The sequence below is a fragment of the Linepithema humile genome, chromosome 1, assembly GCF_040581485.1.
Source record: "Linepithema humile isolate Giens D197 chromosome 1, Lhum_UNIL_v1.0, whole genome shotgun sequence".
Classification (NCBI taxonomy): Eukaryota; Metazoa; Arthropoda; class Insecta; order Hymenoptera; family Formicidae; genus Linepithema; species Linepithema humile.
The window spans coordinates 41206780-41225146 of NC_090128.1; the positions used below are offsets into that span (position 1 = coordinate 41206780).

Sequence of the window (18367 nt, forward strand, 5' to 3'; positions counted from 1 at the left end):
TGACTTTCTTGCCAACCCAATATTTACATTAATATTTTAACAATTACCCAGATAACAAAATGTCTGCACAATGCTTTCACAGTGCGCGCGTGCGGATTGTTCGCCCTTCGACTAATGTGCTTTAAAAAGCTTTTAAATTTTACGCTCAATAGAGAACCAAAGATTATTACTTAATATTTTAATAATCTTATTAAGTTTGTTCTTTTTAGCTAAAATGGCTACACTAGTTCAAAGTTTATCTTTTTCTCTCCACATTGGAAATGAAAGGAGAAAGATAAACTCTGAACTGATGCAGCTAGTTTAGCTAAAAAGAACAGACTTATTATTAAGTGTACAAATAAGTTCTTGGTTTTTTTTAGATTATATTTATTAATATAAAAGAAATGGTACACTCAATTTTAATCGAAATAATATCCTTTTGAATTGATTACTTTTTGCCATCTCTCAGGTAAGGTGCCAATCTCTCGACGAAAAAATGCTTCGCCTTTTAAAGTAATCATTGATCCAATTTTTGACTTCTATTTCATTCCAAAAGCGGATATCCAAAAAGTCGTGCTCCATGGATTAAAAGAAGTAAAAATCCGAAGATGCGATGTCCGGAGAACAGATTAAATACAAAATAGATAAAGGAAAAAAAAACGCCGAAGTCTTCCCCATGATAATGAGAAGCTGCTGTTAAATAAGCATTTCTTGATGTTGAATGAAAAATCTTATTGCAGCCTATTCTTCGGACATCGCATCATTGGATTTTCACTTCTTCTGATTTATGCATGATCTTTTGGATACGTGCTTCTGAAATAAAGCAGAAATCAAAAATTGAATCATTTTAAAAGTAATTGATTTGAAATCATTTCGATTAAAATTAGGTATACTATTTCTTTTATATTAATAAATTTATAAAAAAAGCTGCGAGATCTTGTTTATACACGTAATATTCACGCGTGAGAGGAATATAAACTCGCACAAATTATCTGGGCATTTATTTTCGTGAGAATATTTTCCTTCCTCATACATAATTTTTGTAGAAATATTTAAAAATTAAAAATTTTTAATTTCCATTATTTGTAAATCACTTTTATGCATGACTTACCAATTACGTCAACAATTTTTTCATTACTTGTGTGATCTACATCTATATCTGTAGAAGTATCTTTAATGGTGAATGTTTTCATAAAAGTATTTTTCTTTTGTACAATTGATGTATCATCATCATGTACAATTGATGTATCACCATCATGTTTTTCAATTGAATTATCTATAATAGAAACAAGAAAAGAAATTATGTTATATTCAAGCAAATAATATGTATATCACAAATTAATGGAGCGTTTAAGAAGTACATTGACTGAAGTATATTACTTGCTATGCAATTTGTAAATATATATATAATTACCATTTTCCATACTAATAAGTGGTAATTTGGATGTTGAAGGAAATTCTGGATATTGGATGTTGGAATTCATTGTTTTTTTCATACTACTTTTAATTCTGTTTGATCTTTTTCTTGGAGGATATTCTTCATTGTCAGAATCCTCACTTGATAACATACGACGTGCACGACGTTTTCTAGTCTTTTTTGCATTTTCTGAATCACTAATATCAGTCAGCTGTTCTGCTAAGGACACTTTTTTCATAGCATTATCATAATCAGCTGTAATAAAACAAGTATTTTTATCACTCTTATATAACATATATTATTAATTGAACATATAAAACCTATATTATTATTTTACATGCAGTTCCAAAAATTCTTATGACACTTAAAAATTCCCAATTTTCATCAGGTTCTTCTCTCCTAGAGATAGCTTTCAAAGTTTTTCTTTCATCAAATGGAGGCCATTTAGCTTTTTTCTTGTCTGTGCTTAACCAAATAGTTGGAATAGCAAATATTCCATCATTAAATTCAACGATTGAATACATGTTCTAATTTTATTTTCAACTATTGTGAAAAGAGAATCTGAAAAAAATGACAGAAATAAAGAGTTCATTAAAAATATACATATATTACTATATATTATATATATATATATATATATATATAGTAATATATGTGTATATATATATATATATATATATATATATATATATAATATGGTTTCTTGGGAACTGAAGCACTAGAAAAATGAAAAATTATGCATTATTAAAAAAGATATTTATGCTTATTATAACCCCAATAGCGTGTTATTACAATTTAATCGAGAGTCAGTTAGTAATAATACAAGAGGCAACAAGTTTGGTAAAACACGGCAAAGATAAATATATGACCTAAAATAAACCGATATTTTAGGAAACTGAAATCATGAAATTTCTGAATGTATGTACACATATACATTATATAATTTATATCTGTACCTTTTTGGAACTCAGCACTAGATTAAGTATATAATTCATTAGTATCAAAGTTATTAAATCTTGACACTATCACATGAAAAACAATCTGCGCACGTTACATTATGCACACTATGCATTCCGATCCGATATAAGGTTATCGCACACAAAATAACACAATTGCATATATATAACATAAGACTATCTCGACCAATGAGCATCTAATGTAAAGGCGCTATAAAGACGCACTTACTTAAACATAACGTGCGCGTGTCTTTCACGTAATATCAGTGTCAGGATTTAATAAATAACTTGGCACCAATAAATTATATACTTAATCTAGTGCTGAATTTCAAAAAGGTACGAATATAAATTGTATATATATATATATATACACACTAGACATTCATCAACATGTCATCTAGTGAAGAAACAGATGGCGAAATTGTGTGGACAGATTACACAGATAGACACAAACGTCGTTTAGCACATAAAAGAAGTTTAAATGAATTTACAAAAATATATAAAAAGGTTAAACGAAATAGAGTTTATAATATAGCAAATAATAATGACGGTCAAATAGACTTTTCTTGCAATTCACGTACATGTAAAAAGAAGAATACTTCACAACATAGCAGCAATGATGTACAAATGCTCGCAGAGAAATGCAAATTAATGAACGAGGAAATTTTAAACAAATATAATATAAACAATGAATCAAAAATACAATCAGAAAATGAAGAAAATGTAAGTATAAATTATAAATAGGAAAGAAAATGAAAATTTTATGTTGTTATAAAATCGCAATAATTTCAATAAAATATTACACAAACTTAAGTTTTATTTTTATAATTAATTATTTAAAAAAGAATTACGTGATTATTTTATTTTTAATTTGTATCTGATTTCTTCTATGTAGGATGTCGAAAATGCTGTTAAAAATACTCAGGATATTGAAAATACCGAGATTAATAATCGAAGAGATAGTGAAGTTGTAAGCAATACCTCATATGAACTTGAAGAAAATGACTTTGATATTGAAAATACCGAGATTAATAATCGAAGAGATAGTGAAATTGCAAGCAATACCTCATATGAACTTGAAGAAAATGACTTTGATATTGAAAATACCGAGATTAATAATCAAAGAGATAGTGAAGCTGCAAGCAATACCTCATATGAACTTGAAGAAAATGACTTTAAGTCCGAAATTACACAATGGGCTGCAGATTATAAAATACATATAAATGCATTAACAAGTTTATTGCAAATTTTAAAGAAAAGAAGCAATGTAAAACTTCCTAAAGATGGACGTACACTTATGTGTACTCCAAGAGCAACAAATATTACCTCTATGGATAAAGGTTTCTACTCTCATTTTGGAGTTGAACCAGCCATTTGTAAAATAATAGAGGACAGGATAAATTCAAAAATTGATAATTTAATAATAAATTTAATAATATCTACAGATGGTGCGCCAATTGGAATTTCTAGTGGAAAAGTAATGTGGCCTATTTTGTGTTCCGATGAGCTTTTACCAAAAGTACGAGTTATTGGTATATATTACGGTGAAAACAAACCAGCAGATTCAAATAAATTTCTTGAAGCTTTTGTAAATGAGCTGATACCATTAATAAATGTTGGATATGAATATAATGGAATATGTTATAAAATCAGACTGCATGCTCTGGTATGTGATACCCCAGCGAAGGCATTTATCTTAAAAGTAAAGAATCATACTGGTTATGATAGTTGCACAAAATGTTTAATTCATGGCAATCGAATTGAATATACTAATTGCTTTCCAATGGAAAAGAATCAATTATTATTAAGAGACGACGAAGTATTTCGAAATTTTGGTTACTCTGAAAATTATCAAATAGGCGAAACCATTTTAAAAAATATTCCTTATTTTGGTGCAGTAAGTAATGTGACTCTTGACTATATGCATTTAGTGTGTTTGGGAGTCATGAGGAAATTGATATTTTTATGGTTAAGAGGACCATTAAATACGCGTTTATCTAGCTTGACTGTACAACAAATTTCAGACAAATTACTTACTTTAAAGGAATATACGCCGTCTGACTTTCCTAGAAAACCAAGATCGCTTGAATTTATTAAATTATGGAAGGCCACAGAATTTAGACAATTTTTGTTATATTCAGGTCCAATAATTTTAAAAAACATACTCAATAAAAATGTTTATGAAAATTTTTTGACATTACATATTGCGATTCGTATTTTGGCCAGCACTGAACATAGTAAAAATCCTCAATTACTTGAGTATGCAGAGAAGCTTTTAAACACTTTTGTTCAGTCTTTTACAACAATTTACGGAGTTAAATATGTTTCTCATAACGTGCACAATTTGCTACATTTAACATCGGATGTAAAACGATTTGGTGCTCTAGATGGTTTTAGCGCATTCCAATTTGAAAGTTACATTTTTCAGCTAAAAAAACTGGTTCGAAAAGGAGATAAACCACTTCAACAAATTACTAAAAGGCTTTATGAATTAAATGTTATCAGTCAAGTCGAAATACGCAATAAAAAATTTTTTCTCAAGAAAAATCATAAAGATGGTCCATTGGATTGTGAACATGAATATAAAGAACAATATAAAATATTGAATTTAGGTTCATTTCATTTAAAATGTGACGACAAAAAAAATAACTGTGTTTTATTGAAAGACAATACTGTCGTTTGCGTCTACAATATTGCCAAGAGTAAAAATAATAATATATACATTATAGGAAAAAAACTGATACCCGATACAAGTTTATTCACTATACCATGCGAATCACAATTTCTTGGAATAGCCATAGTCAAACAAAACAAATGTATAGAATCATGGTTATATCAAAACATATGCGCTAAAGTTTATAAAATTCCATACAAAGACAAATTTGTTATTTTGCCAATATTACATACAATTGTATCACATCCAATATTACATACAATTGTATCACATCCAAAAAATCATGTGTAAATATATATGATATATATAATATATATGTATCAATATATTTGATATTTTAATAACGTCTCAATAACATCGCTCTAATTATATGTATTATTTATTATCTTGCAACAATATATTACAATATTACTGTAATATTTCAATGTTATTTATCAACATGTAATATATCAGTAATATTTCTGTAATATAGTACGATAATGCGTAATATTTCTGGTATATTGCAATATTACTGAAATATTTACGTAATATTTCGTGCTATGTGGGATGTTTGATCGATCAATTCGATCGCCACAATTCGACGCGTTTCCATGCAACAATTACTATTATCATCCCGAAATTCGTTAATCTTGCAAACAAAGAAATAAAATAAATAATAATTCCAAATATTATTATTTCGATCAAGCTGAGTAAAATGTTGTGGAAGGGCTCTTTCGATATGCGATGTCTCTGAGCGCGCAAAATTTTAACAAGCTGATTGATGAACTTTAAATCTTTCCTAATCAAAAGCTATAACAGCTTCGACATTTTGGCATTAAGATTTTTTAAATAACCTCAAAAATCTGCATTAACGGGTGTTATAGTAAGTCTGGGACACCCTCTTTAATACAACAATATTTCCAAGAAATATATGGTTCTCATAAAAACTAAAAAAAAATTATGATAATTTATTATTTATTTTGCATTTATTTGCATTCATTAGTCTGCTTGTATAAAATAACCCAAATGAACAAAAAGATATCTTTTAGATCCCTAAAAGATATCTTGCTATGTCTTGAGATGTCTTACATTTTTAACGAAAAGATATCTTTTAGGAATCTAAAAGATATCTTATATGCAACAGTTTAACCCGGTAAAAAAATTTCTCATATATAATCATGTAGCATTTAATAGAGTTATACAATATTTTACATAATTGTGTAAAAATATGTATAATTATACATGACGAAATATAAAACGTTATATATATATATATATATAAATGGAGCGACTGCAGTATAGAATTACATGTAAGTACTTTTTATACATACTTATATATAATGTCCACAATATTTTATATATAATTATATATGAATCTCTGTTAGTCTAATATATGATTATGTATAAGTCTTGCATCATGTATAAACATATATAAGTAAGAAGCAAATTTCAGATATAGTCATACGCAATTGTATATGATTTTGTATAAACGAAAAATTCTGGCTAATTGTATCACTTTTTCCTTAATTTCACTTAATGCCTTGATTTAAAAATATTTTACTTTTCTAAAAGTTTCTATACCTTTTTCTCATCGCGCGCGTGCATGCAAGAGAGGAATATAAACAAAATAAAATAAAAAAACACTATTTTACATTTATAAGAAATATATGTTATTTATTGTATTTCTAAATAATATGAGAAAAATAAATAACATGAAATATGAATACATTTTATGAATGATACAAATAGTTCGAAAATTAGTGCTTGGGGTATTTAAAGAAGAGATTTTTAAGAAAGGACCTCATCAAGTCACTCTTACTGCCCATACAGCACAGAACATTGCAATTACATTGCAGCAATGTTACAATCTTGCAAGTTGCAATGTAATATTGTTGAGACATTGGGCTTGTTCGTTTTAGCTGCACTGGGGCAGCTCTGGGTCTGCTCTAAACAAGATAATACAGGACAAACTATTTATCTGTCCTGTATTATCCTGTGTAGAGCAGACCCAGAGCAGCCCCAGTGTAGCTAAAACGAACAAGCCCATTATTGCAACCTGTAATTGTAATATTTCATGAGAATGTGACAGCAACATTCCAGTAACATTGCAATAGCAATATTCGGTAATTGCTAGTTCGTTCGTTTACCGCTATGCGACGCGCGTTGCAAAATCTATCTCGTATTTAAGTTTTAGTCATGATGATTATATGAAACTTGCAAAGAGTGGCTAGTAAGATTAAAGACATAGTAATTATTTTTATCAGTTTAATTTTTCTGATACGACCTCAACACAGGGAATTCAGATATTGAACTGATTGTTCAAAAATTGGACAGATAAATGTCCGAATAAATAAAAATATATGCAACATTATTCTAAGATTGCAATAACAATGCATTATTGCAAATTCATTACATTGCAATATTACTGTAATCTTTCGTTACAATCTTCCTAAAAGCGGACATTTTAACGTTGCTGCAATCCCACAGCAATGATGCAACAACATTTTGCAGTGAATTTGCAATATTGCAACATTGCGATGAAAGATTGATGCAATGTGTATGCAATCTTTGTGTACTGTATGAGTATATATATATATATATATGATGTGATGTATGTATGATTATGTACTTTATGTTTGCGCAATAAAAACACAGGAAAATGTATATTTACTCATACACACCTTTATATAATCATATATAAATATATATATTCATATTCATTTATATATAGGTGTATCTATTTATGTATGGACAAATTCGGTATATAATTTTGTATAATTAGATATGTACTATTTTTGTCTAATTATGTATGAGAAATTTTTTACCGGGAAGATATCTTTCAGATATCTAGAGTTGTCTTTTAGATATCTTGCAGATTCTAAAAGATGTCTCGAAGACATCTTACAGATCTCTTTTCGATATCTTTTAAATATCTTTTAGATATCTTTTATATGTCTTTTTAGATGTCTTGAATATATCTTTTAGATATCTTTTTGAGAGATCTTAAAATCTATATTGGAAAAATGGATAGAAACATAGCACGACAATGTTAAGTATATTAATTATAAGTGCAAATTGCTCTAAACTGCAACTTTTAATTAGTATACTTAACATTGTCATATTATGTTTCTCTGATAGAGAAACTTGAAAACAATTTTTTCACTTGATATTTTATTAACACAGTATATTTTATTAATAGCAAATATACATATATGAAAGATGACGCCAAATGTATTTCAATCGAGAATATTGATGAAGCAGTCCTCTATTGTTGTTTTTTCATTCTATATCTCATCTTATCACCAGCATGTTGTAACCAGCTCTTGATATGTTTTACAACTTTTGCCTTTTGTAAAACTTACAGCCGCTGCAAATATATACATATTTATATTAGTAGATAAATATGGTTGAACAACATGAAATATGGGGTTGAGGAAGATTTCTATTTATATAAATAAAAATATTACTATTCTAAAAAATAGCTAGCAAGTTGTACTTCTATATAATTTTTATACATTATAAATGTCAATGAGTATTTTCATACGTGCATTCACAAAGAATATAAAATAAAAAATAACAATGTTAAAACCAAGACTCATGTACTTTTAAACAAATGAAGAGGAAAAAAGAGAATCTTGAGCCAAAGAATTTTTAGTTATTATTCTTTTAAAAATTTATTTAATATTCCAGTTTCGATTAAAATTTAACCATCAGTACATCTTAAGCAATATTAAATCCATTATTTATTATATATATAATTATTTGTAAAAGCCATAAATAATACATTGTCATTTAACAATTGGAATAATTAAAAGATTGTTTTGTAAAAAATATGTATGAAATCATAAAATAATCACAACACAATGAGTACTAATTAATTAAATAAATGAAAGTATTTTAAAAATTTGATATGTTGCATTACGTGGCTCTTACAAATATTATATATATATAATAAATAATGGATTGAATCTTACTTAAGATGTACTGAAAATGGTTAAATTTTAACCAAAACCTATACGAAATGTTACTCGAATATTACATAAATTTTTAAAAGAATAACAACTAAAAATTCTTGGGCTCAAGATTCCCTCTTTTCCTCTTCATTTGTTTAAAAAATAACATTTGCAAAAATTTGAAAGCTCATATAGATAATTTCTTACTGTATGCAAAAGTATGTACCACTTACCAACTATGATGTTTGCAAAAGTAGAATTTTCTATTGCAATCGTATTTTTTGCACCGGTCCAAGATAGCTTATGACCAAGGTCAAATGATATACAGTTTGTTAGAATATTGGAAACCATTTTTTGTATGGAGTCACCACCAATACATTTAATTCTTTTGTCCTACAAAAAATATTGTCTGTAAGTGCTATTATTAAAACATTATTTACAAGTATTCTTGACTCTTTGATATTTATCATTTCTAAATTAATCCATTGATTGATTTATATGAATAATGTGATACTTACAAAACATTTACGAAATGCTTCATTATTTTTCAATGTTTCATTGAATTCTAGGTATTGTTCAATTGATGTCAAAGGAAATTGAGGCATCAAATCCATAGTAACTTCATCAATTCCTTCGTTTGCTGGAAATTTATCTCTTAAAATAGCAAGTATTGCACTCAGTTTGGAACTATTTTTAGCTGCTTCTTGTTTTATCTTTTTTCTTAATTGTTCAAAGCCTTCATATAAAATATTTAGCTTTTCACTTAAAGAATCTGAAACAAAAAAACTATTAATATTTTACTATTCAAAATTTAATATAATCATTATCAGAAGAGATGCAAATTTTTGCAATGTTATAAATAATTTTAAAATACAATAATAATACTATAATATAATAATAATACTATAATTTATAATGCTATAATGGTACAATATACAATACAATAAAAATATTTTTCAAAGAAAATAAAAATATTATATATAAAAGATTATAATACTACAATGTGCTAAAACGCACAACTTGTGTATATTATTTGCAGTGTTTAAGAGAACAATGATACAATAAAATATACAATTGATATATATTATTTGCAGTTCTTGTTTCAATTTCTTGAACTGTTTCAGAAAATAATGCTACTTACTCAGAGATGCATGTATTTCTTCATTCATATTCACTGTCACTATTGGAAGATTCACTTCTGCATCTGTAACAAATAACAATAATCATACTTTATTTAATTTCTTTATTAATTACTGACTTGTATTATACTATATTATTCCATAAAAAGTTACCGATAGTTTCGTCTTCAGCTTCTTTATCATCATTGTCAATTTCTATATTATAATTAGAATTTTCCTCGTTACTACCGATTTCTCGATAACAGTCAGCAATATCATCATTTATTTCCATTTCTTCACTTTTATTCTCTTCGTGGAAAACTTGAAGCGAAAATAGATGATCCTTCAAAGATGAAGGAACATCAGAAATGATTGGCTTGTCTTTGTTAACACTTGAAGTTTTATCACATATGAGGTCCTGAGTAATTCAAAATAAAAATCTATTTATATATATATATCTAAATATATAATGTATACATATTTTGTAATATATATATAATTATTTTTTATTTATTATTCATTATTTCTCTACATATCAATGTAAAGAATTATTAATCCATATTATTCATTATTATTTTTAATACTCACTTGCTTCTTATTATATTCTGGATTTGCCGGTGCTCCTTCAAGTTGTTTAGGTGTAGCATTTCCCCAGCGATTTTTATAATTTCCTGGCGGTAATTCTATTGTTTTGTTTCTTTTGGAAGCACTTGCTGTATAATATACATAAAATTTTTTGTAAATAAATTTATGACTCTTCAATATTTATATTTCTTAATTCAATATTTCAATTTAGTTCAATATTTACATAATATTTCTTAATTATATATATTTATTCAATATTTTAATTTAGTTCAATATTTATATAATATTTCTTAATTATATATATTTATCTATTAATATTTATTAATTTATGTTATCCAATAACTTACGATTATGATTGTCATCGTCAGAAGAATCGCCATAAAATTGTCTTTGTTTTATCAAACGTTTTGCAGGTAATGTTTGGTTTTTTTCAGAATCATTTAATGTAGCTAATTGAACTTCATCTGAAGTCGAGATGTTAATGCATGACTTTTCTATTTCTCGAGCTTTATCGTAAGTATCATAAGGTCCCAAAATTTTATGATAATTGGAAACGTTCCAATCATTTCCAGGCTTCAGCTTTTTTTTTATTGCATTAGTCAATTTATATTTAGATGATGGATATGCAAATGTTTTTTGCAAAAAGTTTATCCAACAGTTAGGAACAATTTGGCAATATTGGTCCCAAAATACAACGCAATACATCTAAAATAAAATATTGATTGAGTAATAGTAAGTATTTAAAGAAATAAATAGAAGGAGTAATCTTCTTAATATATAATTAAAACATTATTTTATTTTCTAAAATATTGTTGTGCTTAGAATTTTTAATAACGATAAAATTTACTATAAATTTATAATAAATTAAAAAATTTTTAAATATTTTCAAAAATTAGAAATTATCTTTCGTGACATCATTAGCATCATATATATATATAATTATCATTGATATTATTTATGTAATATAATTATTTATTATAAATATTTTTTTATTTTACAGCAATTGCTTACTTCAATTATCAGTATGTATAATGGGAATTATACAGAAAGTTTCTTTGTAAGGAAGTCGCATTGCTTTAGCGCTTATTTTACTGACTGGATATATGCCAATTTCGGACCATATATTTCTGATGTGAATTCCCAACTGCCGTGAATCGCATGGATATAAAGGAATATTCGATGAATTTTGTAATGTTTTTCCAACTATTACTATTTCTCCATTTCTTTTACCAATATATTCAATCATGACAATATGCTTATGATCAATATAACAATAAGCGTCAGCTTCTCTTATACAAGACAATGAAAAATTTTTGAATTTTATTTCCCGGTAGGAATATGTACATCCAAATAATAATTCTTTATTCCTGGAATTCAGAAGAATGGGATATTGTTGATACTCATATCTAATATCTCTTTCATTGTATGATTTTTCCATTAAACGTCTGTGTAATTGTTGTAAAGGTTGTGCACTTTTTCGAAGCATCTTCTTCATCTCTTTAAAATAATTTTCAAATGAAAACGCACTGAACATATCTAAACATCCATAGTTTTGAACATCTTTGTGCAAATGTATCAAGTTATGTACAATGTAAGTAATGTATTGTTCACCATACAAAAGCTTGTATGCTTGTACAAAGTGTATTAGCAATTCATTTGCATATTTGTTATTATACTTGCAATCAGTAGGATTACACAAAATACTAATTGCACAATGTAAAACATAAAAATGCCTCAGGTAATCATTTGGTAAATATGACGTCAAAGTTACCAAGCCTGTGTATAGAAGAAACAATCTGAATTCCGTCGCTTTCCAGCGATCCAATTCATTCAATCCTCTCGGTTTTCTTGAAAATTCTTTAGGTATATACGGTATTAACTGTTTCAAATTATCTGACAATTTATGAATTTCAGAAGCAGATAGTTTAACATTCCTTATACCTGTAATCCATAATTTTGTAAGTTTTTTCATTACACCAAGACAAACCAGATGCATGTAGTCTAAAGAAAATTGTGTAACCATTTTCAAGGCTATGTTTTCAAAAGGTGAATTATCTAAATGATGATCTTCATTTTGCCACAACAAAAATGTTTCGTCAGTACGTAATGGAGCATTTTTGCTTAAAAATAACATCCGACCATTTATCCATTCACCTTCTTCTTCACATTTATCACATCCATAATATCCGGTATGGCTTTTTATACATTTCATAAATGCTCTTGCCGGGGCGTCGCATATTACGGTATTTATCAAAATTTCATAATTTTTTCCTTCATAATTAAATCCTTCTTCTTCAATTTCAGTATATTCTTCAATAAAATTATCAATAATTTCATCAGGTTTTGCTGGTTTACAATATCCATGATAAACTCCAATGACAAAAGGTTCTTCTCTATAATCTATGTGAACAATTTGTCCTAAAAGTGGCCAAAACTGTGCTTTGGAACTTTTTGCCAGTGGTAAACCGTCAATGCCTAAATTGATCCTGATTGGATTTTCAATATTAACAGATCTAGTGTGTTTCAAATGATCTTCCAATGCTCTTTTCAATCTGTGGTAATAATAAGTTCCAGAAGCAGTATTAATCATTGATGTTGTTTGTGGTGTTTGCAACAACGTTCGAGCTTCAGTTGGAAGATCTTCATGTCCATAAGCTTTGAGACCTTTTAGCAATTTAGTAATGGCTACATGAGTAATATTATTTTCAATACTCCAACTCCGTAGAAATTCTCGTAGTGTTGCTTCTTTTTGTGGATAACAATTCAAAACTTCATCGTTATGTTTATCATCTAAATCTGACTCCACGTCAGAATCTTCAGAATAAGAATCAATCCCAAAATCTTCAACATCTTGAGATACATCATTCTCCATCGAAATGTTACGAATCAATATTTTTGTGAGACTCTCCTTGAGGATTCTCATTCTCAATTTCTTTATTATTTGTTTCATTAATTGTAAACTTCTTGTCTATTTCTTGTCGTCGACGCCATTGTTGGGAACGACTCAAATGTTCATAGTTTTTCCTCTTCGGCATATCACAATATTTCTTAAAAGAGTATTTACAAAATTAAAATGTTTCATACCGTGTGTTTACAAAATAAAAATTTTTCCAAAATTAATTTTTCAACAAATCGTTAAAATTCTTCTCTCATAAAAAAAAAGTTTAAGTTAAAAAAGTTAAAGTTCTCTCATTAAATATAACAGTCTCTTGTTCATTCATCACAACTGTTTCAGATTGTAATGTCAGAAGCGACAAAATACATAATAAAAATTATTTTTTATTATTGCTAAATATATTCAAGTAAAAATATTTTTTATTAAAACAATGTAATCAATAGAACTGAGTAATAAAAAAATCGAAAACTATTTTTTTGTTTTATAGAGGAATTAAATAATATTTTTTGGTATATACATGTACATATACAGTCAAATACTCATATATTTTTGTGTCAGACAATCGATTCCTCAGAGCAACGCAATAGTTTAAAGAGAAATTTTCTTTCAACTTTTCAAAAATATCAAAAATATCAAAAAATTGTGTTAAGATTGAATGGCCCGTTTTTTTGCGGTTGAGTGTATTTTTTTAATTTCATAGAAAGGACCAAAAATGACATACGGAACGGTTTCCAAGTACATGAAAAAAATTGAAGACATTTGTAAATAAGTGAATGAAACGCTATTTCGATGTAAAAAACGTTGTTGACCTGCCGGATCGTGACTCTGTGCAAAAAACAATGAAAAAGCAAGACGCAATGATTTTAAAGATGTTTCAAAAGAATCCCCGTTTATTATTGCATAGCGGACAAACGGCTTTGTGCAAAAAAGTGTCATGTGATACTACAAGAAGGCGGTTACAGGCTCATAGTGTGAAATTTCGTAGGACAGTGAATAAACCGCTACTGTCTGCAAACTACGTCGAGAAAAGGCTCGCTTGGGCGAAAGAGAATTTGGACCGTGATTAGGACAATGTTATTTTTTCGGATGAAGCTTTTTTTTTGGCAAATTCTTCTATTAATCGTGCAAGTTTAAGCTCCGAGGGAAGAATATTTATACTGTTAAGCAGTTAGTTCGACAGATTAAATTTATATAGAAATATTTGTCTTAAAATTGTGCTATAACATTGGCAGAAAGTATACCTCGGAGATGCCAGGCAATTATTGATAATGGAGGTGATAGGACAATTTATTAATAAAGCGTCATAATCTATATCATGCCCAATCTGTGTTTTTCTTTTCAATTAAGTTAAATATTCAATTTCAATTCATTATCCCAAATCGTTTTCGAGTTTCTCTGTACACGCTTTTGTGAAACAGACTGCATATATAGATGTAATATTTATATATATAATATTTATTTTATAATATCCATGACAATAGAATTTTTTAAACTTTATACATATATAAATACCTTTGTTTCTCGATACTAAAATATTTTTTTCTTGTGATGAAAATGTAGAGCGCCTGAAGAACGACTGGAAAAGAAGATCCCAAAAACAGCTTTCATTTGTCATGACTGTTGGAGAGCAACGGTTGTTAGGAAGAGCGATTATATAGTGTGTCCAAAACGTATTTATCAAGACTGTGGTAACAGTCATTTGTTAAGAGCAGTTGGAACTTATATAATTATAACCATGTTGAATATCTTGTTTCTTAAGATGCCTGCAAAGTTTACTACATACATAAACAGACATAATATCGTGCAACAATAAATTATACTTTGTAATTTTTATAATTGATTACTAATTGATATTAATTACTAATTGATATTTAACAGATATATACACTATTAAACTTTACAGATTATAAATTTAAATAACAATGCAACTAACAGTTTAAAAATATAGTATTTTTAAATATTATTTCAAAGCACTTACATAAAAAACTGTGATCCATTAGTATTTCTACCACGGTTTGCCATTGATAATAAAAATGGCTTATTATGTTTCACGATAAAATTTTTATCTACAAAAATTGCAATTTTTAAGTAGTAATCAAAGATAATATACTTTAATTGTATTCTTTGTAAATTCATACATTAAATCAAGTCTACGGTATTAAAATAATAAAATTACCTGCAAATGTTTCACCATAAATTGATTCGCCACTTGTTCCATTATCTATTGAAAAATCTCCACCTTGAATTAAAAAATCCTTCACAACTTTATGAAATACAATGCCTTTATAATGCAACGGTTTATATGTTGTTTTTCCAGTCCTTTTTCTCTACTACACAAAGCGCAAAAATTTTCGTACGTTATAGGATAGATAACTGAAAAAAGCTCTAAGTAAGACTATTCAGACCATGGGCAATCCACCCACTTCGATGTCAAAGAATACTCTCATATTGACATTAGCCATGTTGTGTTGTACTATAACAACAAAATATGATTAAGGGGACTTTGATTTTTATAATATTTGTTAAATATATTCATAAAATTATACATATGTACACGTATACACACACACACACACACACACGCGCGCGCGCGCGCGCGCACACACCATATTCACAAATTTGATGTTATATCTTGTACAATACTAAAGCTGCGTAGTAAATTAAAATGTAAGCAATCAATGTAATGTAAAACTCCGAGCAGTCCTCGAGAGACAAAATGAACAAGGCTTACAATTTGCTATGCGGCTTTGGCATTGTACAAGATATAACCTCAAATTTGTGAATATGGTGTGTGTGTGTATGTGTGTGTAATTTTATGAATATTTAACAAATATTATAAAAATGAAATATAATTCTATAAAATGTCTTACAAAAGTTATGTTAAAAAAGAAAATTACTTTTGTTCTCTATCGAATACGCGTCCGCCTAGGATCGTGGTCGGCGGAAATAGAGACCGAACCATCGTGGCACCGTCGCGCGCCACCTCGAAATTGGAAATCGGAACCAGAATCGGAATCAAAATAAATGTTATGCCCGCATAATTTTAATAATTAGAGCAACACATCTATTGTATTATACGTATGATCTGTATTATATAACACTTAATTATATTTTGTTTACTAGAAATAATAATTTAAAGACATATTTTTAGATGTCTTTAAGATATAATAGATATCTTTTAGAAACGCCTTAAAGACATATTTTAAGAGAAATCATTTAGATATCTTTAATATGTCTATTAAAAATATATTAAAGATATCTTTTAAGAGATCTTTTAGATGTCTATAGATATCTTTTAGATATTCTATAAAGATATCTTCAACAAAACTTTTTTAGACATCTTTTAAAAAACTTCTAGATATCTTTTAGAAATATCTTGAAGACATCTTGAATAAAATATCTTTTCGATGTCTACAAGATTTCGATGTGTACTGGGAAATACCTGTTTTATAATGTTAAATTCATGACTCACAAGATGCCAAGATGTTTTTTAAATATATATTCATAAGTAATGTATATTTATCTCAAATAGCACAGTGAATTTGTTAAGTATTCTTCAAGTTTGATTCTTTTCTATGTAATTCTTTTCATTGTAATTCTTTAGAAATTCATAAAAGAATACTATAAGAATGATTCAGGAACTCAAATAGCACATGTTTTTTTCAGAAACGTTTCACAAATGTTTCTTTAAAACGTTTCATAATGGTTCTTAAAAGCGTTTCTCATTGGTCAATCTGAATGGGTAAAATGTCAATCTGAGGGTGCGGTCGAGTTAGGCCGGTTCTACAATAAGTTGCAAATACTCCGTCGCCAGTCGCGAATGCTCCGTCTTACTAAAAATAACTAGAAATAGCGCTTTCCAATTAGTAGTTGCCATCCTTCGCGATCGGTGACGGGGCATTTGCAACTTATTGTAGAACCAGCTTTTCTGCTACAAATGCTTTGAAGCGTTTCGACTGCGGTCAATTTAGCACTTTGAAACATTTCAATGATATAAATGACGTCACGTCATAAATATTCTCTACCATTTCGCTTCCAATGCTGCAGCCGGAGAGGTAGTACGACTGAAGCGTTTTTTGAATTTTCGTAAATTGCGGGAAATTGTGTCGACTGTCGACTAAACAACATACATGTGTAACGTGGTTCTACGTGCTCATCTAAAGATTCTGTGTATAATAAGAAACGTTGAGCTACATTATTGTTAAAAATGCCAAATATTACGCTATTTGATGAAAGAAATCAAAGTATATGTTCAACATAATTTTCAATATTCTTAATACGGTTTTCATTTGTGATATTTTGAGAGGTTATTATTATGTCAATTTCCTCATCATCACAAAGATAAGAATATATATCTAAATAATTCTTTACAATACATATTGCAGCTATATCTTTATTTATTTTTAAAAAATTTTTAAATTTCGTTATGTTTTATATGTTAATTTATATTTTTTTTTAATTTTATACTTCAAACGCTTCAGACACTTTCAGACCGGTCAATTTTACCAACGTTGAGACCATCTGTAGCGCTACTTGACCATTCCATGAAAGCGTTGAAAACGAAAGCGTTCGAAGCATTCAGAAGCGGCAACTCGACCGCACTCTGAAAAACGTTATTTTTCCGATAAAAAAATATTTAAGAAACGATTTAAAAAAATGTTTTTTTCTTTTATTCACGCGCAAAAAAAAGTATTTTTTTTCACGAAATTAATAAATATTTATATATACACTCACCCGAAAAAAAAGCGGTACACTGAAAATGTGGGAAAAATTCATCAAATTTCAACTGACGATAACTTCGTAAATAATA

General features: G+C 28.0%; 2 protein-coding genes, 1 long non-coding RNA gene and 1 pseudogene across 5 annotated transcripts; 2 read left to right on the plus strand and 2 right to left on the minus strand.

Annotated features, from left to right (window-relative positions):
• Positions 1-25: 25 nt before the first annotated feature.
• LOC136997358 (uncharacterized) lies at positions 26-2665 on the minus strand. Of its 3 annotated transcripts, none has more exons than XM_067348053.1 (5): positions 2353-2665; positions 1717-1957; positions 1394-1651; positions 1091-1255; positions 26-792 (listed from the first exon to the last, which is right to left on the minus strand). In XM_067348053.1, the coding sequence occupies exons 3-5, from the start codon at positions 1632-1634 to the stop codon at positions 740-742; spliced, it is 459 nt and encodes a 152-aa protein (XP_067204154.1). In that variant the 5' UTR covers positions 1635-1651; positions 1717-1957; positions 2353-2665; the 3' UTR covers positions 26-739. The 3 variants fall into 3 exon arrangements, with proteins under 3 accessions (XP_067204154.1, XP_067204152.1, XP_067204153.1); XM_067348051.1 differs by having other exon boundaries at positions 29-792; positions 1734-1957; positions 2353-2664; XM_067348052.1 differs by lacking the exon at positions 26-792 and having other exon boundaries at positions 954-1255; positions 1734-1957; positions 2353-2663.
• On the plus strand, positions 2074-6512 carry LOC105668987 (uncharacterized). The gene is made up of 3 exons (XM_067348049.1): positions 2074-2314; positions 2731-3075; positions 3248-6512. Exons 1-3 carry the CDS (start codon positions 2300-2302, stop codon positions 5315-5317), a joined length of 2430 nt encoding a protein of 809 aa, XP_067204150.1. The 5' UTR covers positions 2074-2299; the 3' UTR covers positions 5318-6512.
• Positions 6513-8142: 1630 nt separating this feature from the next.
• Positions 8143-16734, minus strand: LOC136997357 (uncharacterized; annotated as a pseudogene).
• LOC136997360 (uncharacterized) lies at positions 11279-11972 on the plus strand. The gene is made up of 2 exons (XR_010888146.1): positions 11279-11393; positions 11662-11972. It is a non-coding gene; the product is annotated as an uncharacterized lncRNA (long non-coding RNA).
• Positions 16735-18367: the final 1633 nt, after the last annotated feature.